We start from the raw sequence: 11,554 nt of genomic DNA, 5'->3' as shown, positions 1-11,554 counted from the left end.
CGCAGCAAGTGTAGGCCCCGTGCGAACCGCCCGTTCTTTTCCCGCGCCCCGGCGCGAAGCTTCGTGGAAGCTCGCTGCACTTGCCCCCCCCCCCCCCCCGTCGTCCCGTCCTCTTTATAGCTCCTCTCGTCTTCTCTACCCCCGATCGCCTCCGATTCCCACCTTCCTGACACCTTCCTAGCTCCCTCGAGTCCTCCTCATCAATTCGATCCCTCAGCTGCAAGGTAACATCGCCATGAAGCTTAGTGTGCCGTTCTTCGGTTCCTCCTCTGCCAAGAAGGTGGCCAAGAGGACGAGATCAAAGAACGGCAAGAGCGGCTCCTTCGGCTCCACCACGTCGTCGTCGTCCGATGAGTACGTGTCTGTCACGACGCCGCGCACCGTCCTGCCGTCGGCCGCGTCCGCCTCCGGGACCAAGCGGAAGCCGGCGGCCGTGACGCGGGAGGATCTGGAGGTGGCGCTGCGGAGGGTGATCTCGAGCGAGGAGGAGCTGGCGACGATGCTCGCGGAGGCGGAGGCGGCCGGTCTCGTGCTGGAGGAGATCGCGGCCGCGGAGGTGGAGGACGAGGGCGAGCTCAAGGAGACGTTCGCGGTGTTCGACGCCGACGGGGACGGCAGGATCTCCGCGGAGGAGCTCCGGGCCGTGCTCGCCTCGCTCGGCGACGAGCGGTGCTCCGTCGAGGACTGCCGGCGCATGATCGGCGGCGTGGACGTCGACGGCGACGGATTCGTGTGCTTCGATGAGTTTTCACGCATGATGATGCATGGGCTGTGATATGTCGGTGTTGACGTGCCGTTACCCTATATTTCTGTTCCGTATCTATGTGCAGTTCTTCGTGTCGTCGATCGGTCGATGTCAATACTTCTATCCTCTGTCTTGCGATGGAATCCAACAAGAGTGCCCAACTCTATTTTGCACTTCAGTCCAGAGATGGGATGGCGAATGAATTGTCCCATCCTAGCTCGTATAAGGTGAAATTATGTTATAAACTTTAAGGGGCTCTATGCATCGAAAGATGTATAAGATCGAAATTATTATTTTTATCTAAAAAATAGTTCTAAATATACTTCATTTGTTTGGCTTGACGAATAGAGTGTTTTCATCCACACCACGTAGAGCCAACACTGATAATCAAAGAAACAAGCATATCATCAATCTGAACAAATCATAGTTAAAAACTACGCGACCGATCAATGCATAGGCGAAAATTCACCAGGAAAAGAGATTCTAGAACATAGTCGCTGGGAGGAAGAGAGGTTACCCGATGCTCCTCGGTGGCTTCGCCGTAACAGGCTTTGCAGCAAATCCCTAGGAGAAGACGATAAGCATATAACAGCAACGCTGAGGAGGAGGAGATTACAAGAGACCAAGATAGAAGCAAAGAATTACTTCGGAACAACATTTCAGATGAGTGCCTCTATCCTTCCTCGCTTCTTGCGCGCTCACCTCCAACAAATGGAAATGAAAATGGCAACGATAAGCTTTTCTGGACTGTAAATACTTTGTTTATACTTTACAGAACCAATAAAAACCGAGGAAGGTGGGGGAGAAACAAGAGCACAGATCCATACCTGTATGTATAACTATATAAAATACTAGCAGGTACCCCGCGCGTTGCCTCAAGAGGAATGAAGATGCGTAATATATTCATATAATATAAATCACTTTTTTTCTATATCAACAATATTTTGGAAGAAATTATAGTTACAATCTATCATATATTGTACATGATAAAGTTTACTTCGTTCGGGTTAACAAAACTTTCATAGTTGTCATTTGAACTGTGAACACCATGAGGGGAGTCTAAACTGAACACCTATACTGCAGCAACAATGATAAAAAACCTTAATGAAGTTATCCGTGTTCATCGAACACCTAAGGTACCATTTTGATCTAAGTCTTTGCATAGCTGCACATTGATCATTAAACAAATCAAATGAAACACATGATAACTAGGGTAAAACATTGTTCCTCCATCTAAAAAAGAACAATGTGATGAATAGTCCGTAGAATTACATAAACATGACAGTGTTAAGGTCACAACAATCACTGATAGAACAGGCTAGACAATTGATCACAGCCTGATGGAATACCCTAAAGAAAGCACATAACTAAATCATGGATGCCTTCTGAAGCAAGACGCACAATTGATGCTCCAATTCCCAGGCACAACTGCAGACCTTCTAAAAGCAAATTATCCTCCTTTAGCTTTTGCCTCGCGACTATATTCATCAAGCAATTGATAGGAGATGCAATCATTTCATCAAGTAAATGGTAAAAGTATCCATTGATAGGCAGTCAATTAACCTGCACATTTAACATACGCTATAATCATCTAAGAACATAACACATTTAGGAAGTATATAGAGCACATATAGGTTACGTATAGATGAAAGAGGAATATAGAAAGGGAAAAAAGGGAAACTGTAACTAATATCTATCAGATGTATTAGGTTTACTGAACACATACAAAGCACACAGGAATAAAGGGAGAGATGGGGATTCAGAGGAAAGCTAGCTAACATATGGAAAAAGAATTATGGTTGAGAGTAGCAGGAGAGGTCATGAACGAAACTGTAGGCGTCCGCGTGGTAGATATGATGGGCGAAGGCTACCGGAGGCGGGGATTAAGCGGAGAGAGAGGAGAGGGGGCGTGGATCGGCAGCTTCTGCGGAAGGTGAGCGAAGTCACATTACACATGCTGATTTGCTGCACAAAGTTCATTTAATTAATTATGGAATTTAAAATTTACAGCACAATTATTTGAATAAATAAATTATAGAACATTTTTCATGAGTGCATGTATTTTTAACATGTAGAGTGCATCTATACAAACACAAAAAAAAAGTGGTTTCACATTTTTCTGAGCTATATTTATTTTTCTATGTATTTTACAACTTTTTAGCCGATTAAACAATAGAATAATTATTCCTTTTGCATTTTTTTCCTGGATTGCCCGAGAATTAATCACTCTAAACACTTTTGGTGCTCAGATCTATTCAACTCTACACATGAAATTGGGCCCTTGGTCCAGTTGACCGGGTCAAAATCGGAGACTTCGGTCAACTATAGTAGGAGGGAGGGGATTGGTGGGTTGACTCGATTTTGACTGGCCGCCAGCGATGAACGGCGGCGAGATCCAGCGGGGGTGGATAATACGGGGTTTAGCACGACGAGATGAACCCATTTTAGGGGTAGGCGGCCACATGCACTATGGCGAACAGGGTCGACCGCTGCGGTGAGGGAGAGCAGCAATAGAGGGGCCGACGAGCTTTCTGGGAAGGAGGGGGAGCTCACCACAGAGCCGGATTGGTCGGGGAGGGGACGAAGGTGGCTGTCGCCATGGAGGCAGCGAGCTCGGTGGTGCAGTCAAACGTGGGGAAGAAGGAGGATAAAGCGAGGGGAAAGGATGCGAGAGCTCCTGAGATGCGAATGGGGAGGTCATTAGGGGGGGGGGTATAGCCTGTGGGCGCGGGATCGAGCTTGAGGTGTGGTTCGCGGATGATTTCCGGCTCGCTGTGGTCAATCCCGTTACATTTTGCTCCTCCTTTCTTCCTTCTCCGTCGTCCTTTCCATCTATGCGGTCACTCGGGGGGGGGGGGGGGGTCTACTTCATGAATTGGACGGCGGCCGTCCGGCGGTTTGCGGTATGGAATGGCCAGCGGTAGTGGAGGGAGGAAAGAGCGAGGCGCTGTGAGGAGGGAAGGATAAGGATAGACGCGGGCTGGACGATTCGCGAAGACGGCTTGCGCTTAGGCCACGATCCGACGGAGAAGGGTCACTCGCAGTTGGATTGTACGATGTTCGGCCAAATGGTGACGTGGCTCACTGAGGATCCAGACTTGGAATAAAAAACAAGGGTAATGTTAGATAGAGAAATATAATTCGCCGGGCTCATTATATTGTAAGAACATACCTAATTTCAATTCTACTCATGAGCTTGGGTCCAAATGTCCAATATCCATTTACCCTTTCATTATATTAACACAACCAGTATATTGTGCTACAATTTGCGGATGTGAATGTTTTGGTTGAGCTTAATTTTATACTATTGATCTAAGAGTCTAATCAAATTGTGAGTAAAACAATAAGTTCTATTCTAATATTTTTGAACCTGAAATTAGAATTTGGGAACCTTTGTGCTGTGATAGGTTGGATTCATCATTACTCCACCTTTTGTTGCAATGTACCAGGCAATTAAGGGTAAGATATATCATTGTCAACACTCTATGTGTCTTGTACCAATCGGTACTTTGTAAAATGTTATGGTGTTAATTAAATGCAGTATGACAAACACAAAGTGTGGGCTCCCAATGTGTATTGTAGATAAGTGAATGGGCGAATATCTTGCCATTTGTTCGAATCCGATGATAACACAACAACGAGCTTCGCTATTTTTCCTTTGTAAAAAAATTACAGATTATTCAAACAAATAACGAAAGAACTCCAGTGAAGAAGTTGTGAAACTTTTTTTTTTTTTTGAACTAAGAAGTTGTGAAACTTTGACAACCAGGTTAGCTTCCCTGGATGTGTTCACAAAGCCACCCTTGACAGTGGATAGGAAAAGATACAATATGACGGATACGGATGCGGTTTGGCATGAAAACCCAACTAGATGTTTCGATCCCCTTCGAAAACGATTTAAGTTTTTTTCTTAGAAAGGGTTACCCATTGGTGAAGTAACAAATTTAGAATTTTGATATTTAGTTCATGGAAAATACTAAAACAATGGCATCCAACACATGCAAAACATGAGGAGAAATTTTCTACCTACCGTACTAAATGATAATTCTCGAGCTTAGTACTATACCATATTACCATCCTATATGATAATTCTCGAGAATACATAGGTTGGTCAAATTTGGTTTAGTTGAGGAATGGAAAAGGAAGCATGTGTAACCAAACTTGTGGATTGAGCATTTGGGCTAGTGGAGAAGGGATGCCCAGTCATCTGGTACAGTTACAACAACTACCCTAGCAGGATCAAGGGTCCGTCCGTATGTGGCCCAATGAAGCACATAAAAGTCGAGACAGATTTTGGCATGCTAGAATCTAGCTTGGCCAACAAATTTGCGACTTATTTTCTGATCAATTTCAGCTGTGAAAATACGAGTCACCAATACATTACAAAATGCTGTCGTCAAATTGAACGACGGCGGCCAAATCTGATCAAATAAAATTCCCAAATTTTGGTAAGGCGAGGACTTTAGCACTCTTAATCAACAAACCATATAGGCCCGAAATCTCAAACTCTATGGAGCCGAACTGTTTTTGCGAAGTCGATCTGCAGGTAAGTTTAAAGTTTTAACCAGCATGTCGTGCATGGCATATGGCTGCACCGATGACCTGCAATCCGCCAATGAGTAATGACTGATACTTAGTTGATGGTAGGGATGGTAACGGGTCTGCTTTCGTCGGATTTTGCTGGAATGGACTCGAATCTAAAACCCAACTCGTCAAACCCGACTCGAACTCGAAATTAATATTGGACGCAAAACCACCCCACCCCTGACCCCGACGAGGACCCGAAACCCGACGGGGCAACCCGAAACCCGGCAATGTGACGGCGGCGGGTCGGGTTGGGGCGGGCGAGCGGGGCAGGCGCGGCGCGGCGGGCGAGCGGGGTGGGGCGGAGCGGGGCGGGGTTTCGGGTGATACCCACGGATGAAAAAACATACCTGAACCCGACCTGAGTTAAGGACCCGACCCGATAGCTTCGTGAGATTTTTTTTCACCGAATCTGCTCCCGTCGAATTTGAAACCCTCGGGGATCCGATCCAACGGGGAAAATTGTCACCCTTAGTTGATGGGAATATGCAGCAACATACACAATAACGCAATGCAACGAAATTACCTCAACTTCGAGCCAGAGTTTCGATATCCACACTGGCAACTTCATTGAAAGGACCCGAGGGGAAAACCCGCAGACCATGTCACTTTCTTTGGACCAAACTGCACGGATCCTTTGACTTAACAAAGATAAGTCATTGGTGAACAGTATTTTCTGTGAGATGGCGAACAGTGCAGTGACTTTACTGTAGCGAATATTGTACATGGAACTACTGTAGCACGATGTTGTATCAGAACTGTAGCAATCGATATTGATAGTTTATTTTCAATCCGAAGGATAAAGTCATGGGTACTTGACTCTCTCAAATCAGAGATCTCAGTCCGTCGGCTGCACCTAGACTCCACACGGCACGCGCAAAAGAAGTCGGCCACTCGTTGACTGCCCTGAATACTGCGCCGGAGTCAAAAGTAAAGAGCCATCGGTTCACTTTTTTGAGTGATAAAGACAAACAAGAGGGGTGCAGCCCTTTTCACCGAGTTCAGTTTCACCATCTTTTCTTGTTACGACCGAAAGTGTTGCATGCATCATGCGACAACGTGCACGTCCAGCAATCACCCATGGGCCATGAGCTTTTGGATGCTGTATCACAGTGATGGACATCCCACTATGATCCTGGATGATTAATTTCTCACACTTCCTGTGCTTTAGTTAACGTTGATTTCAGTTGACAGCAATTTTGCAACGTCGGGGTTCTCTTTGCGGATTCCTTAGATCTGCGGCCATAGAGGAAAGTCGAGGGAGGCAAGCCGGATCGGTGGTGGTAGCAGAGAAGGGTAGTGAGGCGCCGATCACGGGTAGCTGGAAACTGCCGGTTGGGCCAACGCCGGGCTGGGGGCGTCACGCCATCTCGGTTAGCACGGCTAGGCAGCGGGCACGGCTCCAAGGACGACACAGGGCGAGCACGCGTGCAAGAAAGAGAATACAAGACGAAGTCAGGGGTGGATCTAGAACCAAATAATAAGGGGGCTGAATATACTAGACCAATATAAGTTCAATTATGTCTCACATATAAATTTGGTTACTTGTCTATTTCAAAGCAATTTCGTATGCAAACATAAAGGAGGAATGCAAAATACATCACAAGGAAGTAACAAATGTATCAAAGTATTAAGTAAAAGGGTATCCTGATTAAACGGGTTTCATAGGGAACCTAACAATTAGAGTCACGTACTTCGCAAAGTCTGGTCGATCGTGCGACCACAACGATCAGTCTAAACGCACGTCTGACCAATCTCCCTATATCATCGCTTACACCCGCGACCAGCCCTCACTGATCGCAGGGCCAGATTTTAGGTAACCTGTCCAGAGCGTAGTCGCTAATATCCACTCAAGTGTTTTCTTTCCCCAGACACTAGCACCAGAGGACGAAGTCATAGATGGCCCAGTTAGGCATTGTCGCATCCCGTAGCATTAAATGCGGCGGCACATGGCGGATGGGACGTTGTCAGCAGTCCAACCAGGAAAGTGGATGGGGTCCGAGCCGATGGATCCTGTCCCGTCCCATAGCATTAAATGCTGCGTGATAGAACTTTGCAGCCCAGCACGGCGATGCATGATGGATGTGACGTTGTCAGTAGCCCGACCAAGCAAGTGAACAGGGTCGGCGCCAAAGGGCACTGTCATGTCCCGTGGCATTAAATGCTGCGGGATAGAACTTTGCAGAACCAGTACGGCAGCGCACGACGAATGGGATGTCATCAGCAGCCCGACCAGGCAAGTGGATGGAATCGGCACAAAAGGACCTTATCCCGTCCCGTGGCATTATACGCACGGCAACTAGATGGATGGTGCCCTCAGAGCAAGTGGGCATGTCTAGCCCTCCGTAATGATGGCCTGGATTAGGTATTAGGATGAGTAGAGGCATTTCTGTTTGGACTCACATGTAAATGCTCCTCCTCCGAACTATATAAAGGGACGAGGGGCTCGTTCCAAGAGGAGACGAAGAAAAAAAATATCATCTGTAATCAATTGAGTTCCTTCATAACACATATATGACGTAGAGCTATTATCTTCTGGGAGGCCTGAACCTGTATAACTCCATGTGTCTCTTAGTCCACCGAACACACGCGCACACACTCGTTTCCTAAAACACCATCCATCGCCCACTGTCTAGTATACCCTGGAATCACTGTCATGGATTTACCCTCGATATTTGCCGTGCCAGGTAGGGAGCGCGTTTTATCGTTTCAGCAAGTTTGAAAAAAAACTTGACCAGACAACTTATGGCCGAATCCACAGCAACCGCTGAGTCCCGTTCCAAGGACCTCGGTCGCCGCGAGGTGTTCATCATAGGGTATCATCCGGATGAATCCCGAGTGTTCTAGGCATTGGACATCGAGCCGGAGTCTGAGAGCTCCGAGACCCAATGCGAGGTCTACATGGCAGACCATACAGTGGGAGGCATTGAAGACCCAAACACCTCAAACGCCGATGGTGAACCCCCGGCTTTACACCTAGAGGGAACCAGCCTAGCACTGGTCAGACGGGTGCTTCAAGACAACCCCCATATCCCTAGCATCGTCCCGAGGAGCCCCTATATAGAGCACAGTCTACGATTGCGTCGTCGCCTAGGCCATCGTACCGCCTAAACGCTGGGGGCTCCCCACCTCGCGACTTATCGCTGCTCCGCGTCCAGCGTCTCGATTACGAGACTATGACATCGGCGTAGAACCTGTAGACCCTGCGGATCCTCCTCAGCCACCCACCGGTACTTGTATCGGAGGGCTTGACTGTGGCACCATGGCTGTGTGATCTTGCCTCTTGGTGGAGACCACCCGGCGCTAGACCACGTCAACATGCACTGCGCCTATCACAAGGGCCGGTGAGGGTTTCGGTCACCAGGGGTCACAACAGGGCCTACGACGGAATAGGTCCCATACTCCCCCAGCCACGGGGAGTACTCGTGGACCATCTCCACGTCAGGACAGCCAACTCTTCGACCTACATAACTCTCTGCGCCAACGTGACCTCCGGGGCGTGATCCAGGGCCAGGTGGCCACTAGAGAGCAGGAGGATAGGGCTCGGCGCGAGCAAAAAAAGGGCAAGCAACCCTGCCGCATGCCTTCCCCCTGCAGGGAGGCATTGGATGGCTCCACCCCTTCGCCGGGACCCTGATACTGCCGTCTCTCTCCTTGGCTTACGCCGTCGCCCAACAATGAATGGCTCCCTATTACAGAATAGGGTGTAACGCCCTGTCTGTCAGGTTACATGAAGTGCGCTGGTCGAACAAGTTCCGACTGGTCCTAGCCGAGAAGTATGATAGCTCGACCAACCCAGAAGAATTCTTGTAGATCTACACCATCATGGTACAAGCTGCAGGAGGCCATGGGAAGGTCATGACCAACTATTTCCCTACTGCCCTAACCGATTCCGCCTAGTCTTGGTTGATAAACCTGCCCCGCTGTTCAGTTCACTCCTGGGAGGATCTATGCGACCAGTTCGTCGTTAACTTCCAGGGGACCTAAACCTGACTAGGGGTCGAGGATGACCTATATCAGATCCGGTAGTGACAAGGAGAGTCGTTTCGAGACTTCATCTGACGTTTCACTGAACGCCAGAATACATTCCAAGAATCATGGGGGAATCCATGATCATAGCGTTTAAACAGGGGGTCAAAGACCAGAAAATGGTCGAGAAGCTGGCCACCCAGGTAATCCGAAGCACAACCAGGCTCTTCGAGCTTGCAGATAAGTGCGCGCAGGCCGCCGAGGCCCGGGAGCGACAGATCGATACCAGGTCGCAACTTGCGTCCGAACGGCCCGCCCCTGCGGCCCTGCCAAAGGGGTCGACCGGAAGGACAAGAAGAGAAAGCGTAAGGACGGACCTCATGAAGTCTTGGCGGTCGAGCAAACCGGCCTAACACGCCAGTGCTTCAAAAAGAAAGACGGGAAAAAGGGTCGGGGCTACTGCCCAATCCATCATACAGACGTCCACAACCTGACCGAATGCAAGGTCGTGCGAGGCATCATCGACCAGGAGCTCGGAGAGCGCAAGTACAAACACGACAATGATGATAAGGATTGGGCCGCTCCCGACCAGTCAGCACTGGGATACCAGCAGGCCGATTATATGGTCCATCACATATTCGGAGGCACCGTGATATATTCATCTAATAGGGAATACAAGTCGGTGGTCTGAGAGGTGTGGGCGACCACGTTAGACCCAAGCCCACGCCTGAAGTGGTCGGAGGTCCTGCTCACTTTCAACCAGGCCGACACGTGCGTCTGATGCCCTGGTCACTACCACATTGTGGTCGAACCCATGGTGCAGAACATCTGCCTTGGGCCGTGTGCTCATCGATGGCAGAAGCTCGATCAACCTCCTCTTCGCTGATGCACTAAAAAAGAAGCCTAGATTGAACAGTACACCAACCCTAGAGAGGTTAGGCAATAAAAGTAGCAACAACAACTACTACTACAATGACGATTTTACTATCTATTGTGGCCAGTTGGACAAGTCACAACATGCGCCGCACGACGCACTTCCTCCACACCACCGTCAGCCACCTCATAGGTGGTCTCCGCAACACTTGACAACCACGTTGGCCTCCACACCACCTCCCAACCTTGCAACTCCGCCATGCAACCACCATCCGCCATTGCCAGCTTGAATGCTGGTCTCCGCATCCTCGCCGCACTGCCTACCTTGTTCCGCGCCATCACTGAAAGGACAATGATGTCGCCTAGAGGGGGGTGAATAGGCGTTTTTACAAAAATTTAAACCTTTCTACCGTTGGCCTAAACTTGCAGCGGAATATAAACTAACGAGTTTTTCACAAGAGAAAAACCTAAATATGCTAGGCTCAACTAGTGCACAATCACCCTATATAAGTGTGGAAATTACAATCCTAAGGTGACTAAAATTATTCAATTCTAGCAAGAGATATGCAATAAAACCTAAATTGAAAAAAGCTGAAAATACTGTTCATATGCCTGGAATTACTGTTTATCCGGAGTATCCGGACTACACCGGTAAACTCCGGTAAAGGCCGGATTCTCCGGGTTCTGTACAGAACTGAGCCCGAAACTGAATGAAATTAATGAGTAAAGAGTTCTAGCTCAAACCAAGTGATGTCGTGTGTTTCCGGAGATGATTCCAAGTAGATCCACGGAGAACCTACACTCAAATACACACAAACAAGTAGATCGAGCAATATGCGCAAAGATTTGAGCAAGAACTCAAAAGTAAAGAAACAATAGAGGAGACACAAGGATTTGTTTCCCGAAGTTCGGATTCACCACCGTGAATCCTACGTCTCCGTTGAGGAAGCTCCAACGAGCCGGGTCTCTTTCAACCTCTTTCCTCTTCAAGCTCGGTCACACTTGAGCTTGGCTTCCACTAACTTGATCTCTTCCCTTCCGGAGGCGAGATCGACCTTTACAAACTTTCCCGCGGCTCACCACAAGCACGGGAGCTCACCGGCGACACCTAACCGGCTAGGAGGCTTCACCTCCAAGAGTAACAAACGCTTCGAGAACTTCTTATCGCGAACTCAAGTGCTCAAGATTGGATTTTAGCTCACTTGCACTCAATCTTCTAATCTCTCAACCCAACTCACTTTTCTTCTCAAATCACACACTAGAATGGAGTGGGAGATGTTCTTTTGGCTCTAAAAATGTGTTCTTTTCGTGCCCTTCCAGCAGCCCCAAAGGATGGGGTGAGTGGGGTATAAATAGCCCACTCCAAACAACTAGCTGTTACTG

The 11,554-nt window shown here is 48.3% G+C and overlaps 1 protein-coding gene across 1 annotated transcript; it reads left to right on the top strand.

The window, feature by feature from the left end:
- The first annotated feature begins 125 nt into the window (after positions 1-125).
- LOC133914091 (probable calcium-binding protein CML36) lies at positions 126-918 on the top strand. The gene has a single exon (XM_062357243.1). The coding sequence runs from the start codon at positions 236-238 to the stop codon at positions 773-775; it is 540 nt and encodes a 179-aa protein (XP_062213227.1). The 5' UTR covers positions 126-235; the 3' UTR covers positions 776-918.
- Positions 919-11,554: the final 10,636 nt, after the last annotated feature.

This window comes from Phragmites australis, chromosome 4 (assembly GCF_958298935.1).
Source record: "Phragmites australis chromosome 4, lpPhrAust1.1, whole genome shotgun sequence".
In the NCBI taxonomy this organism is placed as follows: domain Eukaryota; kingdom Viridiplantae; phylum Streptophyta; class Magnoliopsida; order Poales; family Poaceae; genus Phragmites; species Phragmites australis.
The sequence above is the reverse complement of the archived record's forward strand: the minus strand, read 5'-3'. Positions and strand labels throughout refer to the sequence as shown.

What these genes read in the sequence shown, in the direction of transcription:
- LOC133914091 (XM_062357243.1), top strand. Translation starts at nt 236, where the DNA reads ATGAAGCTTAGTGTGCCGTTCTTCGGTTCCTCCTCTGCCAAGAAGGTG.